This window comes from Typopeltis vanoorti, chromosome 23 (genome assembly GCF_054136105.1).
Source record: "Typopeltis vanoorti isolate ZY-2024b chromosome 23, IOZ_Tvanoo_1.0, whole genome shotgun sequence".
Classification (NCBI taxonomy): domain Eukaryota; kingdom Metazoa; phylum Arthropoda; class Arachnida; order Uropygi; family Thelyphonidae; genus Typopeltis; species Typopeltis vanoorti.
This window is the reverse complement of record NC_143571.1, coordinates 71,593,464-71,615,488: the sequence shown is the minus strand read 5'-3', so window position 1 is coordinate 71,615,488 and position 22,025 is coordinate 71,593,464. Positions and strand designations below refer to the sequence as shown.

Below are 22,025 nucleotides of genomic sequence, written 5' to 3'. Positions count from 1 at the left end.
AAGTATATATTAAAGTTGATTTAATTTATATTTCTAGTGTACGCTGTCAATTCCCTAAGTATTTAGTTATCATGTTTAACCAGCTTATAAGCCTTTCTACAAGGACAGTACATATTGTATTTGGAAGTGAATTTAAAAAAAAAATTAAAAAGAAATTGTGAGAAAAATTTTAAAATATTTCATCCTTTGAGGTTTATAATTGTGTGTGTGGATGTCTGTGTTTGCATGTGATCATTAATTTACCACTTGATGTTTTTAAAAATAATTATACCTGTGATCTTTTATTAATAATCCTATAAATTTTATTACACTGTAAATAATACAGTCACTTATTACATAAACAATAATAAAATTTATGCAACCGTTTGCACATTTCTTTTTTTCATATAAAACTTTCTGTAAACAACATTAAACACATGATATTGATTAGTATCTTAATGACCTAACTTGTTTGAATTTCCAAAACAAGATAACTTCATTGCAGTTATATGGCAGTATTTACTACCAATAAGGAGGTTAGGTGGTCAAAGAGGAATGGAATGGAATGAAAATTTAGTATTCATTATACTTGTTTTCAAAAGAACGTGTGTGTGTGTGTATGTGTGTGTGTTTCTAATTATTATTTGCATATTGAGAATGTTATGAAATTATTTCATTAATTTTTTTAAATCCTGACTTCACAAATTTGTCAGAATATTCTTCTAAAAGAATTTTGTTCAAAAAGCATTCCTATTAAGACAAAATATTAAAAGTGATTTCTAATATAATATATATATATACAATTGTTTTGATCTATATCAAATTTTGATTCATATATTATACAAACTGTTCAGAGGAGTTTCATGTGAAGAAAATGCTAGCATAATATCCAAAATTTCTTATTTACCTGCAGGCCCTTTTGTTTTTGCCTGAATTAGCATTAAATATATTAAGCACTATAATATTGTAGTTAATTGCAGGAAAATCATGAGTAGCATAGAGTAACATTTTAATATATATATATATATATATATTTTTTTTTTTTACAAATGTGTGTGTGATGTTATAATGCTTCTTTTGAGCTTAGCATGATTAATTACTCATGCTTATTTATAATAACATGCTGCAGATTGTCATAAGTTATTTCATCAATATTTATACAAATTTTTGAAATACAAAATCATGCTGAAAAAAGAAACAGAGTCCCGATTTTAAAATTAAGTAGTCCACATACTTTCAAGATTTATTTTGTGCTTTTTTCGTTTTTTTTAAATATCTTGACTGTTAAATTGGGTCTGTTTCTTTATTTATTCAAAGGTAAATAGAGATGCTGAAAATATTTTGCCTTAGGCATATAAACCACACTCAGAATAAAGCTGAGCATTTAATGGTTTTTAGCAGTTAGGACCTCCTAAGATTGAGGTAATTTTTCATAAAAGTTATGGTATAAACACATGTGAATGCAAATGTTTAATGAAAAATTATATTAGAATTTTCACCATGTAATTATTATTATTTTTTTACTGTTACAGGGGTACTAAAAAGTCTTTACCACTTATCCAGTGAGCATGAGATCACACAATTTTATCCATTTTTATTGCCCCTTTTATTTAGAGGACAATTTTTTTCTTTCTTTTTTTTTTTTTAATCAATCTGATTATGTGTAGTATAAATTGCGGCAAGTGGGAAAGACGTTGAATATCAGGGATGAAATTTGTACTAGTAGGGTGGATATGCTCTAGCTTTTGTGGCCACTAACAACAGAACAAGACAGGGGCACGTGATAGTTTTGCAGAACTTGGGTTTGATCACCACCACCAACACCACTATCATTTTATTGGTCTGTCTGGCAAAGGCATAATGGTTCTCTTCATATGGAGAGCTGTGTCAAAGGCACAACCATGGGGGCAACACAAGGTGCTACGGAGGGAGTCACCGGAAGGATGGGACTACAGACTGCCACGTTGTCACCGCCAACTTCCTTTCCTCCTGATGTTGCATGAGAATGGTTGATGTTCATATTGGAAACAAGCATTCCCATCATTGGTCTAGTCTACTTGATCATTTCCTCCAAAACTGGCACTGGAGGAAAAACAGTGTGGATAAAAAATGCTACTTTTTAACCATTTCTCCTGCCATCTCCATGGCTCTAGGTTATGGACCACTGCCACCACCACCACCACCACCACTGAACAGTAGACGGAAAACACTGGTAGTTGTGCTATGGGGGTGTCATTAGCAGTCTATTATATCTGATTTGGCTTGGGATCTAGGTGGAGGCCTCCTTGGGAAGGCTCCTACAAAGACATAAAAATATCTTTTAATGTCTTTTCAGAATAAGTCATATATAGAACATTTTTATGTAATTTTAAATTTTTTTATAAAAATTAAAATAAAGTTGATAAAAAGAAGATATTAATTTATATTACATGTTAATTCAAGTCTTCAGTTTTAAAAGAGTTAAGCCCACACATGGTATTTATTTGTTATATGCCTTGTGGCTTCTCATGTGTGGGAATGATGTGTGTGTGTGTATATATATATATATATATATATATATATATATTAAAAAAAAAAAAATATATATATATACCTCTTGATAACCGGGCTATCTTATCTCGATCACACTCTGTTTCTGATAATTCATTGCCACTACTTCCTCTCAAAACCACGGTATCTGCTCTGCTGAAAGTATATATTGTACCCTCACTATCACTTTCATCACTCGATAACCTGAAGAAAAAAATTTTTCTGAGTATACTATAATTTAAATAATACATCCCTAAAATAACAGAAAACAGTTTTGGGGGAGAAAAAAAGAAAATAAAAAGAGGCAATATTCAATCACAATATATATTCTCTGTTTAGTTAACAAGATTAAATAATGAATTATTATTAAGAAATAAACATTTGTGTTATCAATAGGCTCATCATGGAAGGTTTCATTCAGTTAGCAACATATTGGTTAGATTATACCTTAAACTCATTTATACTCTTTGCATTATTCACAACATTTCTGGACAATGCAGTTTACTCAACTGCCATTCTTCATGTAAAAAATCCCTACTCTTCTCTCTCATTTCCTTGCTCACCACTTCCAGAGATGACCTTTCTTCTTTTCTCTTCTCCCTTCATCTTTGTATAATCTATTCAGTATTAATCCAGTAAAACCTTTTCACCAACTTAAAAATTGGTGAGAAAGTTTTACTGGAAATCTTCTGTTCTTCAACAGTCAGCCTAAGCATATATCCTTTGAACATTTAGTTACATCATGGCCATGATGGTTGGTATATATGGTAAATAGAGTTATAATAATAATAAAAAGTAACAAACATGTTTTCTCTCCGTCTCCACCACTCATTCCACCAACTATAACAAATGATATCATCTACACCAACGGCATCTACTACCCACCACCACCACCACCACTAGTATTTTCACAGACAATCACAAAAATCAACGCCCACCACGGGATTTGAGCCTGCATCCTTTTCGCTGGAGGGCGGATACACTAACCACTTGGCAATTATCAGTCTATAATCTTGTACTTGCCAGCCTGGTTAGCCAAGTGGTTAGCATATCTGCTCTCCAGCCAAGAGGTTGCAGGTTCGAATCCTGCGTAGGCATGGATGTTTGTGATTGTCCACTCTCCCAATATGGACTGGGTCACCATGGAAGTAGTAGACCTCAAACTTCCTGCAATGGGTGAGGCCTTCATCCTGCATGTGGGTATTCATTTCACCCTGCTGGAAAAATTAAAAAAAAAAATCTTGTACTTAAGTGAGTGCAATTTAAAGAAATTATGAATGATTTTGACTATGGGGAACACAGACTGGAGTTAAAGAAAAGTTATTATCATTATTATTATTAACAGACTTTCATGAAGTTCAAGATCTCTGATTTACAAACTCATAATGATCATCATAGATAATATGTTTATATTCTGGTCATAACAAATATCTTCAAAACTTTTACCACAAGAAATATATATTTATATATATGTTAAAAATATATTTATATATATGTTAAAAATACCAAGCTATTTTAAACCTGGTTTTACTCCATTTCCCAAGTAAGCAAACAGACAAACAAGTCAAGTTTGTGCCTGCACGTATTGGAAGTCTAGCTGACCCTCAAAGTAGGGCAAGACCAAGGCAACTCTTGGTAAAAGTAGAATAAGCTCTGATCACTAATCTTAATATTTATCCTTAATGCAAAGCACATTTCCTGGAGTAGATGCATGATGTTTTGTATTAAAGGCAAGGGGCCACTACCCAGACCGGTTTCGACCTTTATTGAGGTCTCATCAGTGGGAGCCAGGCTAATAGAAATACTAATATTTTAGTAATACAGAGCTTATAAGTATTTTACCAGAACAAGTTACCATAAGGTGTTTTAACCTTATTAAATAAAAATCTCAGGAGGAGATATAAATGTAGAAAGTATTTTACCTTGGGTATAATAAATGTTAAAAATACCAACGCTATTTTAAACCTGGTTGTACTCCATTTCCCAAGTAAGCAAACAGACAAACAAGTCAAGTTTGCACCTGCATTAAGGGTAAATATTAAGATTAGTGATCAGAGCTTATTCTACTTTTACCAAGAGTTGCCTTGGTTTTATTATTATTATTATTATTATTATTAAACAAGACCTCATGGAGTCAAAGACTCATCTAGGAGGTCCTTTTATCTCACACACATCTCATCATACCGGGTCTTAAACACATTCAAACTCCTTGCAGACACCACACTCTCAGGCAAGGCATTCCAATCATTCACAACTCTGCACGAAAAAAACCTGCCTCTCACTCCCCTACTCACACCCTCTTTATACAGTTTCCAGGGATGACCTCTGGTTCTCCCCTGATCTCCCACTATTCGCTGTAGAACTTCTCCACCATTGATCCTATAGCAACCCCTTACCAACTTGTAGGTCTCTATCATATCTCCCCTCTTCCTTCTCTCCACTAGTCTCTCCAAATTACATCTTTTCAATCTTTCCTCATACTCGACATTCCAGAGGTCAGAAACTACCTTAGTCAGTCGCCTTTGGACCCTTTCCAACATCTCTTCATCCTTCTGAAAACCAGGTGACCAAATCTGGGCATAATAGTCCATGTGTGGCCTAATCAAAGCCTTATACAATGGAACAAGAATCTCCCTACTTCTACACGTCAGTGTCCTCCTCATCATTCCCAGAAGTCTTTGTGTTGTCTTCACAATTTTGGCGATGTGACCCCTAAATTTTAGATCCTTATCCACTATCACTCCCAGATCTCTTATTTCCTCTACTTCCAACAATATATTCTTACCAAGCATAAATTCTGCATCCCATCTTTGTTTTCCAAATTTTAAAACCTTACATTTTGCAACATTGAACTCACATCCCATTTGCTTGCCCAATCACTCAATTTATTCAAGTCTTCTTGCAAGGCCACAACATCTTCACTACTCTTTATGGTTCGTCCCAACTTTGCATCATCTGCAAACAACTGAATATCTCCATCCAAATCTTCGCCAATATCATTAATATACAAGTTAAATAGTAATGGCCCTAAAACAGATCCCTGAGGCACTCCACTAGTGACTTTCCTTTTCCTGGATATTGCACCCCCATACACAACTTGTTGATACCTATCAGATAGCCAGTCTCCAATCCAATGCACTAATCTAATATCCAACCCCATCTGCTCTAGTTTGACTGTCAACTTATCATGAGGCACTCTATCAAAAGCTTTTGCGAAATCCAAGTATATTACTGTGTATCCTTCTCCTCTGTCCAAGGAAGCAGTCACTTTATTGTAATAAGTAAGTAGATTACTAAAACACGACCTCCCTTTAGCAAATCCATGCTGTCCATCAAAGATTATACCATTGTTGTCAACCCAACTCTGGATTCTAGTTCTCACAAGCTTCTCCAACAACTTAACCACAACAATCGACACACAGATAGGCCTATAGTTTGATGCTTGAGTTCGATCACCTCCTTTATGAAGTGGCACAATCTGGCCCTCCTTCCACTCTTTAGGGACTTGACCAAGTGCAAGACTCGTATTAAAAAAATATGTCAAGGCAGGTGTCAACTCTCTGGCACATTCCTTCAGAATACGCGGTGATATATTATCAAGTCCCACAGCCTTATTTACATCTAGTTTACTCAACTCCCCAAACACCTCTTGCTCACTTACAGTCAGTCTCTCCTCCCCATCATCAACTGCTCTTAATCTCTCCATGAAGTCACATTCACAAGATTGAAAGATCTTTATGAACTGCTCATTAAGTATCTCCACCACACATTCTGCAACAGCTGTCTTTATACCATTTCCTCCAATCAATGTCATCCTTCCATAATCATTCTTTCTTTTGCTGGCTACATATCGAAAGAACTCCCTAGGATTCTTTTTAGCTTCATTAGCTAACTGCTGTTCATACCTCTCTTTGGCTACTCTCACCAACCAAGTCACTCTCCTTGCCTGGTCTTTGTAGAACTCATGAAATTGGTTACTTCCACTTCTCTTATGCTGCCTCCACAATGCCCTTTTTCTCTGTATTGCATGCTTAATCTTGCTTTTGCATGCTTTGCATGCTTTTGCACTACTCAGTTAGACTTCCAATACATGCAGGTGCAAACTTGACTTGTTTGTCTGTTTGCTTACTTGGGAAATGGAGTAAAACCAGGTTTAAAATAGCTTGGTATTTTTAACATTTATTATACCCAAGGTAAAATACTTTCTACATTTATATCTCCTCCTGAGATTTTTATTTAATAAGGTTAAAACACCTTATGGTAACTTGTTCTGGTAAAATACTTATAAGCTCTGTATTACTAAAATCTTAGTATTTCTAGCCTGGCTTCCACTGATGAGACCTCAATAAAGGTTGAAACCGGTCTGGGTAGTGGTCCCCTTGCCTTTAATACAAAACATCATGCATCTCCTCCAGGAGATGTGCTTTGCATTAAGGGTAAATATTAAGATTAGTGATCAGAGCTTATTCTACTTTTACCAAGAGTTGCCTTGGTCTTGCACTACTTTGTCTGTTTGCTTACTTGGGAAATGGAGTAAAACCAGGTTTAAAATAATCTACTTTTACCAAGAGTTGCCTTGGTCTTGCACTACTTTGTCTGTTTGCTTACTTGCGAAATGGAGTAAAACCAGGTTTAAAATAGCTTGGTATTTTTAACATTTATTATACCCAAGGTAAAATACTGTCTATATATATATATATATATATATATATATATATATCATGTTAAAGATACCAAGCTATTTTCAACCTGGTTTTACTCCATTTCCCAAGCAAGCAAACAGACAAATAAGTCAAGTTTGGCCTGCATGTAATGCAAGTGTAGCTGACCCTGCAGGTAGTGCAAGACCAAGGTAACTCATGGTAAAAGTAGAATAAGCTGTGATCACTAATCTTAATATTTACCCATAATGCAAAGCACATCTCCTGGAGGAGATGTATGATGCTTTGTATTAAAGGAAAGGGGGCACTACCCAGACCGGTTTCGACCTTTATTGAGGTCTCCAGTGGGAGCCAGACTAGAAATATCAAGATTTTAGTAATACAGAGCTTATAAGTATTTTACCAGAACAAGTTACCATAAGGTGTTTTAACCTTATTAAATAACAGAGTAAAACCAGGTTTAAAATAGCTTGGTATCTTTAACATTTATTATACCCAAGGTAAAATACTTTCTACATATATATATATCAATATATATATACACAGACTCAACTATAACTGGAAACTTCTATATTGATTCCACTCTTGTGCAATAGCATTATTTTTTCTTTTTTTCACTCCTTTAAGACTATTCTTATTGCAAGACTCTCAAATAAATAAATCAGATGAAGTGTCTGGTGAACTGCTTTAAACATTCCCACATACCATCCAATTTCACATTGTTATTAACATTTACTCTGTTTTGGTAACTAAGTGACATGTAATTGACATACAATTTCTGGGAATGAGACAATGGCATGTATTCTGATCTTAATAAATATATTTTGTCAACTTAGATGGCTCAGTGGATAGTATCTCTGCTCTCCAACTGACATATTGCAGGTTTGAGTCCTGCTATGGGCATAAAAGTTTGTGAATGTCTTTAAAGAATAGATAAATTTCATCACCAAGTGTGAGACCACCACTCTGTTTATCAGAGGTGACTTCAAAAAGTTCCATGTTTGGTCTCTAGAGCAGGATTTTAGATCATAAGCTTACAGAGTAGGATTACATTAAAAAAAATTCAAAACTACCACCAGTTCATGTACTTCTAGTGCCCTCTAGTAGTAATTTTCTTTCTGGATTTTGCACAGAATCATTCTCACCAGGTGAGAGTGATTCTATATTCTATAATTACTCTGTAGTGCAATTACAAGTATCTAGTGTCATTAGCCTTTTGTTCAAAGGCTAATGATGCTATTCCAATTCAGATCCTGTCTAGGATGTGATGGACAGCTATAAGAGATTATCGAGAAGCTCAGGAGACAGCTTGAAGCTGCATCATAGAATGAGGAGTTGGGTGGAAAGTAGATCAATGCTGCTTGGGTGATATTCAAGAACTATCTAGTACAAGCAATGTCTAAATGTATTCCAAAGGTCAGAAGGTTAAACAGGTACATGTGAAATTGATGAATGTAGAGATTAAGCATGCAATACAGAGAAAAAAAGGCATTATAGGAGCAACATAAGAGGAGTGGTAATAATCAATTCCATGACTAAGTTGCTCAATCTAAATCTTAGCTTTGGCAGGGTTACAAGGGAGTGGAAAGGGTGTAAGATAGTATCTATCTTATCCTCTTTCCATTGCATAAAAGTGACTCCAAGACAGAGGTAGCAAACTACAGACCAATTAATATATCAGGAGTGGTTGTTAAAGTATTGGAAAAGCTGGTGAAAGGTGAAAGAATTGGATAAAAGTGATGGCTACACAGTGATACTACTTGACTTTGCCAATGCATTTGACAGAATACCCCATGGGAAAACTATTACAAAAACTGGAGAGGATGGGTATGGATAGGAGGTGGCTGATGGACAGATACCAGAGAGTAGTATATGGTGGAGTGGAGTCTAGGAGAATGATTTTGACTAGTGGGGTACCTCAGGGTTCAGTACTAGGACTGCTACTCTTTAATTTGTATATCAATAGCATAGGGAAAGATTTAAGAGGAAATATTCAGTTGCTTGCTGATGATGCAAAACTGGGGAGAGCAATAGTTGATAAAGGTGATGTAGATATCCTGCAGGATGATTTAAATAATTGGCATCATGGGCAAAGGGTAATGATTGTCAATTTAATGTTGCAAAATGTAAGATTATGCACTTCGGGTTGAAAAGGTTGCATATGGTGTATTGGTTTGCAGGAAATTAATGAGGCTAGGGACTTGGGGATAATGGTGGTGGACAAAAAGTTGAAGTTCAGAGGGCATATTGCAAAAGTTGGTAAAATAGCTCACTGAATTACTTGGCTGTTGAAAAACATGTTAAAAAGTAAAGATAAGGAAGTTATTATCCCTCTTTATAAGTCTATGATTCAGCCATCTTGACTACTGTGCACAGATTTAGTTACCTGGGCTTCTTGGAGACTAGGAGGTGGTTGAAAGGATTCAGAGATGAGTGATCAAATGGTGACAGGTCTGTGGAATAATCCCTACGAGAATAGGTTGACAGTTTGTGGGTTACAAAGTTTAGTTGGTATGTGGAAAAGAGGGGACATGATAGAAACTTTTAAGATATTAAAGGGTTTTAATAAAATTGATGCAAGTGAAATTTTTCAATATATGACAAGTAGTCAGAGAACTAGGGGCCATCCATGAAGTTGTGTAAGAGTGTGGTTAGCAGGGGTGTGTAGACCAGATTTTTTGTGTGGAGAATGTGAGTGAGTGGAAGAATAGATTGCCAGAATTGGTTGCGAGTTCCCTGGGTGAATGGATTCAAGGAGAGGTATGATAGGATTTGTGTGTATGATGGTTGATTTGGGCTTCCCTGCAATGAGTCTCTTGACTCCATGGAGATGCTGTAAAATAATAATAAGAATAATAAAAATAAAGGACAGGCAAGGATGGTAACTCACTTCATAAGGGTATAAACAGCAGTTAGGTAATGAAGCCAAAAAAAATTCTAGGGAGTTCTTTCAATATGTAGCCAGCAAAAATAAGAATGATTATGGTGGATGGCATTGGTTGAAGAAAGTAGTATAAGGACAACTGCTGTGGAGGATATAGTTGGGATATTGCTGAGCAGTTCATAAAGGTCTTTCATTGTTGTGAATGTAACATCATGGAGAGTTTGGGAGCAGTGGATGAGGAGAGACTTACTGTGAGTGAGGAAGAGGTATATGAGGAATTAAGCAAACTTAATATTAAGGTTGTGGGAGTTGATTTATATTACTGCATATTTTAAAGGAATGTACCATGGAGCTGACATGTGCCTTTACATATTTGATTAATATGAGTCTTGCTCTGGTCAAGTTCCAAAGGAATGGAAGGAAAGCAAGATTATACCACTTCATATAGGTGGTGACAGAATTCAAGCATCAGAGTATAGGCCAATCTGTGTGTGGTTAAAGTATTGGAAAGACTGGTGAGAACCAGGATCCAGAATTGGGTTGACAACAATGGTATTATCTTTGATGGACAGCATGGATTTTCTCAAGGGAGATTATATTTTAGTAATTTACTTAAGCACAATAGTATACTTAAACTTTGCAAAGGCTTCTGACAGATTTCTGGGTGATCAGTTCATAGTCAAACTACAGTAGATGGGGTTGGATATTAGACTAGTGCATTGGATTAGAGATTGGCTGTCTGATAGGTATCAGCAAGTTGGGTATGGGGGAGCAATATCCTGGAAGAGGAAAGTCACTAGTGGTGCCTCAGGGGTCCATTTTAGAGCCATTGCTGTTTAAACTGTATCTTAATGATATTGGGGAATATTTGAATGGGGATATACATCTGTTTGCAGATGATGCAAACTTGGGATGAACTATGAGGAGTAGAACAAATGTTCTGGTCTTACAAAAAGACTTGAATAGACTGAGTGAATGGGCAATGGGAGTGGGGATACCAGTTCAATGTTGTGAAATGTAAGGTTTTAAAAATTTTAAAACAAACATGGAATGTAGAATTTACTCTTGGTGGGGATATATTGTTGGAGGTGGAGAAAACAAGAGATCTTGGTGTGATAATGGATAAAGGATCTGAAATTTAGAGGACATACTGCATATGAAGAAAGGTTGAGATGATGCAATTTGCAGAGTCTAGTGGATAGGAGGAAGAGGGGTGATATGATAGAGATGTACAAGTTAGTAAAGGGTTGTTATAGGATTAATGTTGAAGAGGTTTTTCATAAAATGGTGGGAGATTGGAGAAGAACAAGAGGTCATCCTTGGAAGATGTATAAGGAGGGTGTGAGAAGCAGATTTTTTGCATGGAGAGTTGTGAATGATTCGAATGCATTGCTTGAGAGCTTGGTGTCTCTGCAGAGAATTTGAATATATTTAAGGTGCAGTATGATGAGCTGTGTGTATGACAAAAGGGACTTCTTAGATGAGTTTGTGACTCCATTGGATCTTAGGATAATAATAATTTTTAAATGAGACCTAATTTGTTGGTCTTATACTGAGCATGAGTTGAAGTAGCAATTTACCACAGAAATTTGAGTTTTTTCCACCTGGAAAACAAAGTAAACCACTGGAAGAATACATACAGTCAACAGATGTATTTCACTGGATTCATAACCTTAGTTGTTTTGGTCATAATGCCTACCTTCTTGCCAGCCAGCAAGCCTAATCAAACCAAACTCTCACCTATATGAAGTATGCTGATAGTATGTTAATTAAATAATTCCATTATATCCTCTTCATTGGTTAATTTTCCACCATTACCAGTCGCACTAATGTGATCACTCTTCCATTTTGTTTAAAATGATACTCCCACTTACAATAGGTTTTCAGCCACAGCTTAGTACTGTGGATAAGTTAAGAATTAGGTAATACAGATATGCTGTTAAGCTGCACCACAGAACCTTAAGCCAAAACAGATCTTGTGCAAATGGGTGATAAAAATCTTGCAAATGGCAATGAATATCATCTTGCTCACTGTATACAGAACTTCCTTAGATTTCCTTTGGCCTTAGTTAACAATTTCCTTTGATATTATGCATTTTACTTCCATCCTTCCTTACTATACTTGTTACTTTTCTAGCCTGATCTGGTCTTTGCTTGCTATCTAATGTCTAACCAAAACAACTTCTTTTTTCTGTTTGCCATAATTTCACTGTTCATCGGTTCACTCCCACCTTATTTATCTGACTCTTGGTATATAGTTACATTGCCTATTCCTAATATGTTTTTTAACCAGTCTTTATGCTATAACAACCTCTTTTCCATTTCCATAGAGTTTACCATTCCAAGATATTGACATGAGTTGACTATAGTATGTTCCATAAATAATAAAATACCCGATAACCACAGTAATTAACTTTAATTAAAATAAAAGCACAGATATTTTGTACTGAAATTAACAGTACATCATCAGTGTAGACAGCAAGCAATTCAAAGGAATGGAATACAAAGTACATAACAGTCAGTGGATTATCAATAAAAAACTGTTGCCACGTGCTAGAAATTAATATTAATTAAGAATATTATTAAAATTATTCTTAAAAACTATTTTTTGATGGTTACATAAGATAAGAATCTCCCAAACTTTTGGGAGAGAGAGACAATCGTTTCGATTCAGATTTGGCCAATGCAAAAGGCTTCGCAACTTTCTTTGAAAAGGCATTCATATTTAAACTTGCATCTATGGAGAAGATGAGCGTTATCCCACTGGATATTGTGTTTAGTGTCAATACTATATTGTGCCAGACCAGACTTGAGGTTTCATGTATTCGATATAATATCGATATTCATTAATTATTTTTTCCATAGAACCTGTTTGTCCAAAGTATGTTAGATTACATTCACACGGTATCTGGTAAATGCCAGCTAATGATAGAGGTGCCAGTTTGTTTTTTGTAGATGGCAACAGGTGAGAAATTTTGTTGATCGGAAAATATGTGGGCATGAGATGATACTTCTTCAAAATTCTGCCAATCGGTTCTGAGATCTTCTTCTTCTACAGCTTCTCCCACTTAAGTGGGGTCACTGTTTGTTATGAGTCTCCTCCACACCTTCCTGTCTTGGGCTGTCACCACAACATAGTATTGACAGCAAACACAATATCCAGTGGGATAAAGCTTGTCTTCTCCATAGATGCAAATTTAAATATGAATGCCTTTTCAAAGAAAGTTGCAAAGTCCTTTTACATTGGCCAAATCTGAATGGAAACGATTGTCTCTCTTTCCCAAAAGTTTGGGAGATTCTTATCTTATGTAACCATCAAAAAAATAGTTTTTAAGAATAATTTTAATAATATTCTTAATTAATATTAATTTCTAGCATGTGGCAACAGTGTTTAATTGATAATCCACTGACTGTTATGCACTTTGTATTACATTCCTTTGAATTGCTTGCTGTCTACACTGATGATGTGCTGTTAATTTCAGTACGAAATATCTGTACTTTTATTTTCATTAAAGTTAATTACTGTGGCTATGGTGTAATTTATTATTTATAGTTATGCCACAGGTACCTTTAAAGATTATAACATGTTATAGAATTACTGACAGTATAATTTCACATATATCTCATTTTGATCATCTTCAAAATCAATATTTCATGATGATTCTCACCATACAGTGATGCTGTTGACACCTCATTCACAACTGTATCCTCTATGGCTAAGCTGATTAAATGCTGATCTGGTTGGCCAAGTGGACAGCACACTTGCTTTACAACCAACAGGCTATGGACATGGATGTTTAGGTGAAAGACAATTTTTGTCACCCAGTGAGAGACCACCATTCTACTTATTTGAAGACCTCAAGGACTAAAAAAGATGAATGTTAAGTTTATAGAGCAGGGAAGGAATCTAACCCTTTGCCAACCACAGTACTAAAGCATGATAGGTTTAGAATCTTTCATAGGTGGAGTTCAAATTTAAAAAAAAAAAAGTCATGGGAGACCAGGAAGAATGTTATTATTACATAGACATCTCTATGGAGTTTGAAGATATCTCATGTCCACGCTAACCATTATTAAAACAATTCCTGTCATACCTCTCCTTAAATTCACTCACCAAAAAAGCAGCCACATCTGCCTCTGACAACCCATTCTGCTTGTTTACCTTTTACTCATTTCCAAGCAAAAAACTTAACCACACTTATACAACTTCCTTGTTCTTTCCTGTCCAGCCATGTATTGGAAATTTCTTATATGCTTCTATCATATCCCCTTTTCTGTCTATCAGTTAAAATTTTTAGTCTACAAATTTTTAGTTTCTCCTCATATGGAGCACTCCACAAAGAAATCACTTTTTGGTCACTTGCCTATCAATCTTTTCCATCAGTTCCACATCTTTATGAAATTGAGACAATCAGATCTGTGCACAGTAGTCCAGATGTGATAGTATCAAAGACTTATAAAGTGGGATAAGAACTTCCTTACCTCTGTTTGTGACATAACATCTAAGTGACCTTCAGATAGTTTGTAAGGTTCTATCATCCAGGTGAAGATACTACAGTGACAGGAACTCAATGCAAATATAGCAATAAGATTGGATGGGATGTCAGCCAATGAATTATGAGAATGTGCAAAATAATTGGCACTGCTCTGAGTATACTGTTTAACTTCAAGTCTCAGCTCTGGTAAAGTTCCAAGGAAATGGAAGAAGCACAAAATAATCAGTATCCTGGGAGTAGTTCTAGAGGTATTTGAGAAGTTAGTTAAAGACAACTTCAGGAATGGGTGTATAAGAATATGATATTCTTAGGAGCCTGTTTGGTGCTATTTTGTACATGGTTGTATTTTTAGGAAGCAGCTATAAAACTGGTAATTTTTTTTGTTGATTTACTGAGTTTTTATAAATTAACTGGTGTATTTTCAAATTATAGTAGTTTTCAGTGAATTTATTATGTTCAGTGCATTTAGTAATATAATTGTAGATATATTGTTAAATTTAGGTTGTTTTTTAAAAATGGCATCAAAACCCTTAAGAACAAAGCACAAGTTAAGAAAGCTACTGGACACAGAAATCTTTGTACAGTTCAGCAGAAGCACTGTGGTACCATTGCTGGAGATATAAGAGAAGTAAACTTAATGTTTGAAATATACCGATTAAAACAAATTATTAGGCAATCGACAGGAGATTTATAAAAAGTCAAGGAACAATTAATGAAAGTAAAGCAGGACAAAAAAAAATGAGCTGAACAAGAAGAAGGAAAGTGTTGAAACAGATGAGGTAACAATAAATAATTATACAAACAATAAGATAAGTTCAGTAATATGATACATGATTCGATCATGACATTTACGCTTGCTAAAGGAGTCAAACTTCCAGGAGCAAAAATTAAAGATATAACAAATGTAATAGAAAAACAGAAAAGAAAAAGTAAAGGAGATGGTAGTGCATGTTAGATCTACTGACTTAAGTAGCAATAAGTATAGTGTGAGAGAGGATATGAAAGGTTTGTTGGAAGTGTGAGACAAAAAAAGTGAGCGAGTAAATATTGTTAGATTATTACATGGATAAGACAGAAATGAGTTAAGAAGGGTTATGATAGCAAATGATTCTCTTATTTTAATTTATTATTATTAGTATTATTAAAAATTGTAGATAGGAAGTTAGTAATGATGTAAATTTTTCATGTAGTACTGTCATATCCTGTATACCTCTTGAGGGTACATGGCAGGAATTTGATGATTATTATCATTATTATTATTTTTTTATGTGGTTACCACCCATGAAAGGTTATTACTAAACCTATAGTAGTGATGAATGTTTTTTCGACCACTATATATTATAAGATGATATAAACTAGATTTAATAGGTCGGAGAATTTGATACGGAAGTGGTTCTGGGCAAAATAACTCTATACAAAACAAGGTTAAATTACAACTAATACATAACTGAAGGATGAAAAATATAAAATTCATATGAACCATTACACGAATGCATGGTGTGTGTATGTTAGCAGTTGGTCAGTCATTATTAAGCAGGTGCATTCCATAATTGGCTGCAAAGCTGAACTCTGACGTGGTTTCCAGATGTCACCAAGGATCATCCTTTGGTTTCTGCTTAGGCTACCTTTTGAGGGGATCACTAATATACTACTAGTATATTAGTGATCACTCAGCACATCAGAGTTCAACTTCGCAGCCAATTATAGGATGTACCTGCTTAATAATGACTGACCAACTGCTAGCATATACGTGGAGTGTGTATGTTAGCAGAGTTAATAGATCAGAAGCTATGTGCTATATTGATGGAACTGAACTGCAGGAAACTGATGAGGCTAGGGATCTGAATGTGATTGTGGACAGAGAGTTGAAATTTAGAGGGCATATTTTGAAGACAACCAAATTAGCTCATCAGATTATGTGGTTGTTGAACAGACTGGCAAGCAGGGATGGAAAAGTAACTGTTCCCCTCTATAAGGTGCTAATAAGGCCACATCTGGAACACTGTGTTCAGATCAGGAGACTCAGATTTCATTAGGATGAAGAAGTTGGTTGTGGAAAAGATCCAGTAGCAACTAATCAAGATTGTTTTGAGAACAGATTGATAATCTGTAAGCTTCAAAAACTCGCTGATAGGCAAAAAAAAATGAGACTTTTTTTTTTTATGTGGTTCAACCCAAGAAAGGTTTATTTGCAAACCTATATTCCATTTGTACTGTAGGTAGGCAAATTATTTTATTATTATCATTAACATCTGACCTCCATGGAGTCAGAGAAAATGGAGATTAGCCAGTCTACCAATTATCAGGACTTAATTCCTACAGAAAGCAGACAAACCAGTTAAAGAATACATAATATAATGGCATAAAAAATATATAAGTCATCATGATGACCTATTATATATTTTTACTTATTTTTTACATAGTCCGGAACCCTGCTCTAGAGACCAAACATGGAACGATTTCAAGTCACTTCAGGGTTCCAGTAAGTGGGATGGTGGTCTCACACCAGGCAATGAACTTCATCTCCCATGTAAAGGAAATCACAAGCATCCAAGTTTATGGCGGGATTCAAACCTATGGCCTGTTGGTTGGAGAGCAGGTACGCTAACCACTTGGCCAACTAGGCCAGCACATGATAGAAGCATATAAATTGTTAAAATGGGATTTATAGAATTGATACTGAAGACTTTTTTTATTTTTATTTTCAGTCTATGGCAGGAGGGGAGAGAAAGAGGGGTCATCCATGGAAATGAAACATGGTTATTGAGTTGTGGCTTTACAAGACAGAGGTAGGAAACTACAGACCAATTAATATATCACAGAGGCAGTGGTGAGTGCTTCTTCAGTGAATAAATTAATGAGAGGTATGATAGGTATTGTATGAATAATGGATCTACTGTGAGAGTCTTTTGACTCCATAGATGCCTGTATAATACTACTACTACTATTAATAATAATCTGTAGTTCAACGGTATGTATCAGTTATTGAATGGGAAGGATATCAGCAATACATGTGGAAAGTTTTGCAAAGGTGCTTTAAGTGAGGCAGTATCTAAATGTGTCCCTTGAGTTTGAAGAATGAATAGTGCAGAATTTAAATGGATGTGCAACCTTATTAAGCGAGAGATCCATAAGAAGAAAATGCTGTGGAAGGAATATTGTAAGAATAAGAGTCAGAGGTAATGAAGGGGATACAAATCCTTTGATGTTTATCTGCCAGTAAGCGAAACTCTAAGAACTAGGACTAAGATCTATGAGTTTCATACCGAAAAACTATTGGCAAATCCAAGTGTAAGTAACCACTTGGTAGTACAACACCAAGGAAACTCATATCAAAGGTAGAGCAAGCTCCCTCACTATCCTTGATATTTTCTCATAATGTAAAAACACAGCCCCTAGGGGATGTAATGTAAGACCGGTTTCAACCTTTTTTGAGGTCTTGGTGTTGTACTACCAAGTGGTTACTTACACTTGGATTTGCCGATAGTTTTTCGGTATGAAACTCATAGATCTTAGTCCTAGTTCTTAGAGTTTTGCTTACTGGCAGATAAACATCAAAGGATTTGTATCCCCTTCATTATTATTAAGGTTGCCAGAAAAAAAATAGCCTTTTGGCTTTCATTCTATGTTATAAGAGTCAGAGGAATTACGAAAGATATGAAGTGCAGGCCAAAAAAGAGTGTTGTACAGTAAACCTAATCAGAGTTTGAAAACAAATTTAAAGTTAAAAAGCAAACCAAAAGAATTTTATCACTATGCTGTAAGTAAAAGAAAAAAATGAATGTGGAAAAATAATTTTAGAATGCAGATGGCACTCTGTGTCAAAAGCAGATGAGATTGTTCAAATAATGAGTGCTCAGTTCGCTAAGAACGCTATCAACCAGGTGTATATAACATGGTGCACAATATTACCACTACACTGGATGAAGAGACTGAGTTGCAGAAGAATGATGTTGAAGACATGTTACAAAATCTATACATTTATAACTAGATATAAATATAAATATATTTAGAAACGAAGCCAGATGGGATATCAGCATGCTAAAGGAATGTTAACCCAAAATGGCTTGGCCCTTGACAAGTTTGTGTAACTTGAGTCTCAGTTCAGGAAAGATCCCACAGGAATGGAAAAAATGTATGACAGTTCCATTGTACAAGGATATTGCTACTGACCTATAAATATCTGTGGAGTGGTGCTGAAAATCTTAGAGCAGTTAGTAAGAACTCACATAGAGAAATGAGTTGACAGACAAGCTATGCTTTGCAAAGTAAAGAATGGATTTACTAAGGTGAGGTCATGTTTTAGCAATTTACTCACATTTTATAATTTTACTGCTGCGTTGGATAAAGGGAAGGGATACACTATGATACTGTTAGACTTTGCTAAGGCATTTGATAGGATACTACATAAAGTTCCATAAATTGGAGAATATGGGATTGGAATTTAAACTATTGACTTGGATAAGTGGATGGCTGATGGATAAGTATCAGCAAGTGGTATATGGTGAGTGTGAATCTGCCAGATTTAAGGTAGATTAAGGTGACCAGAGGCATTCTCCAGCAATCAGTCCTTGGATCTCTGCTGTTCAATCTATATATTAACGATATTTGGGAAGGACTTGACAGGAGATGTTTAATTGTTTGCTGGTGATGCAAAGATAGGCAGGGCAAGTGATAATAGCTGTCAATTTAATGTTAGTAGGTGTAAAGTTATGCACTTTGGCATGATGAGATTTCCAATAGCACATTATATTGGTGGGATTATGTTAAGAAAGAAATTCATGAGGCTATGGATCTTGGAGTTATGGTGGATAGGAAACTGAAGTCGAAAGGTCACATTGCAGAAATTTCAAATACATCATTAATATCCTTAGCTAGGATATTAATGATGATATGGATGTTTGTGATGGTCTGTGAAAATACTAGTGGTGGGCAGTAGATGGCATTGGTGTAGATGATGATGATGATGATAGTGGTGGTGGTAGTAGCAGTTTGTTGTAGCTAGTGGATTGAGTGGTGGAGACAGAGAGTTGTAGAGTAGATCTCCTCCCTTGATGAGTCTTTGGACTCCCTGGGGATGTCACATAATAATAATAACAACTGTGATGTTGAAATGAACATTGGCATGTAAGGATAAAGAAGTTGTTTTGCTATTTTACAATGCCTTGATATGACTGCCCCTGGACTACTGAGCACAGATTTGATCTCCCACGTGTGGAGTGGATAAAGAAGATATGGGAAAAGCTGTAAAGGAGAGTAACAAAGATGATATCGAGATTATGGAATGTAAATTATGGGGACAGATTGAGAGTATGTGGACTACAAATACTAGTAAACAGGAGAAAAGAAAATGATGTAGGTTATCAACTGATGAAATTTTTTGTTATATGGGAGGTGGAGAGAGCTAGATTTTTCTCTCATGGAGCAGTGAGTGAGTGGAAAAATTTGCCTGATGAAGTAGTGAGTGCATCTAGTGTGAATGCTTTTAAGAGAAGGTATGACATCTGGTGTGGGTGATCTATGGGCCTCCCTTGATGAGTCTCCCATTGACTTTCTGGAAGCCTCTAATAATAAATAACAATGATAATGATTAAACACGATTAAAGTCATTCTACTATAGTCGTTTTTCCTCTTACTTGCTATGTAATAAAAAACTATTTTGGATTTACTTTGGTCTGCTTAGCTAATTTTCTCTCATAATCCGATTTGACATTTTTCTTACCATACTAGTCACCCTACTTCCTTCCACTTTGTACTGCATACGAGTATGTTGATCATTTTTTTGTTTATCTTCTATCCATAGTGTTTTCTTTTTTTTTGCAACTCTTGCTTTACTTCTTCTTCTTCTTCTTCTTCCTAACATGGAATATAGGCCAGGTGGCCTGTTCCGGTCTCATGCCATCTCTTTCTTGGTCTTCTGATTCTTCTTTTTCCATTTATTTTGTATCTGTATAATATTTTTGGTAGTCTGCTGTTGTCCATTCGATTTAAATGTTCTAGCCATTTTTGTTTATACTGTCTTATGTAGTAATTAATTGGTTTGATATTTAGGGATTGTAAGATTTCTTCATTTGTTTTGTGGTCCCACTTGGTATATCCAGCTGTTTTTCTGAGGAACTTCATTTCTGCTGTTTGAATTCGTTTTTCATCTTTCCTTTTCATGGTCCATGTTTCGCTTCCGTATAGTAGAGTTGGTTTTGACAAGACATTATATAGTCTGATTCTAGTGTGTTTTTGTACCAGGGATGGCTTAAATATACTGTTTATTATGCCATTTATTTTGACAAAGTTTGATATTTTAGTGTCTATGTCTTTTTCTTCTTCATATGATAGATCACATCCCAAGTATCTGAAAGTGTTTACTTGTTCTAGTATTTTATTATCTATCACTATTTTACTTCTTATTGGGTTTTCTCCTTTGAATGCAATTATTTTTGTTTTTTCTTTGGATATTGTCATATTATATTGCTTTGAGATATCATTTAATGATTTTAATGATCTTTGTAAGTCATCTTCTGATGTAGCTAATACTATTTGATCATCTGCAAATAGTAGTGTATCTATCTTCATTTGCGGGGTCATTTGTATACCAAATGGGTTATGCTGTTTCCAGATTGTTAATATTTCATTTATATATATATTGAAAAGCAGAGGTGAGAGGGTACATCCTTGTCGTACTCCTCTTGATATATCTTTCCATTCTGAGGTGTGTTCTAATTTAACTGCTATTTTATTTCCTGTATATATTTCTTGAATAGATTGTAAAAGTTGGTTTGGTATGTTTAAATTGGTTAATATTTTAAACAATTTTTGTCGACTAATTTTGTCAAAAATTAGTCGCTTTACATCTCTACTTTACATCTCTACTTATTCACTTAATCCCCACTTGGTTTATTCTCCAGACTCTGATACTGCTACTCTCAAACAATCCCTGACCATTTCCTATACACTGCTGACATTCTTTCTTTGTAGCTTCGCAAGCAGTGGCACTGTCCAAGATGCTTCCTAAGTCTTTCATAATTACCCATTTTCTAGTTCAACATAAACAGTTTTTGATGGAGACTTCTACTTGTTTGTCAACTTCCTAGAACAAGAGTGCACGGTCACTCTCCCCAAGTGGAGGTAGAGTGTCCATCCTAGTTATGGATATATCTTCTGATGCTATTAGCAGAGTCAACACTCCCAAATCCTTGGTCCCTTCTATAACATGTTGTTTCAGGTAATTATCCCTTAGCAACTGTATAAATTCACTTCCATCTTGTCATGTCCCCTTTCCTCCCTCCAATCTATGTCCCATAGTTTAAGTCTTCCATAATAATTGCTCAGCTTGCACTCTTGCTAATCTGTTGATGCATGGCATTTGCATCTTTTTGTGAACCCCTGGTCTATAGCAGTAACCAACAATATATTTTATCTTACTGTCCTGTATTTCATACCAGACAGCCTCAACTGAACTATCTCACTGAAACTTAAAAT

The 22,025-nt window shown here is 35.3% G+C and overlaps 1 protein-coding gene across 1 annotated transcript in view; it reads right to left on the bottom strand.

Moving 5' to 3' along the window:
• Window positions 1-252: 252 nt before the first annotated feature.
• Window positions 253-22,025, bottom strand: part of LOC150093941 (cell adhesion molecule Dscam1-like) — a 1,598,688-nt gene continuing 1,576,915 nt past the window's right edge. The window contains exons 32-33 of the mRNA XM_090412925.1: window positions 2,573-2,712; window positions 253-2,276 (exon numbers count right to left, since the gene is read on the bottom strand). Coding sequence (XP_090269051.1) covers window positions 2,215-2,276; window positions 2,573-2,712 — 202 coding nt within the window. The 3' untranslated portion in view covers window positions 253-2,214. The remainder of the gene's footprint in view (window positions 2,277-2,572; window positions 2,713-22,025) is intronic.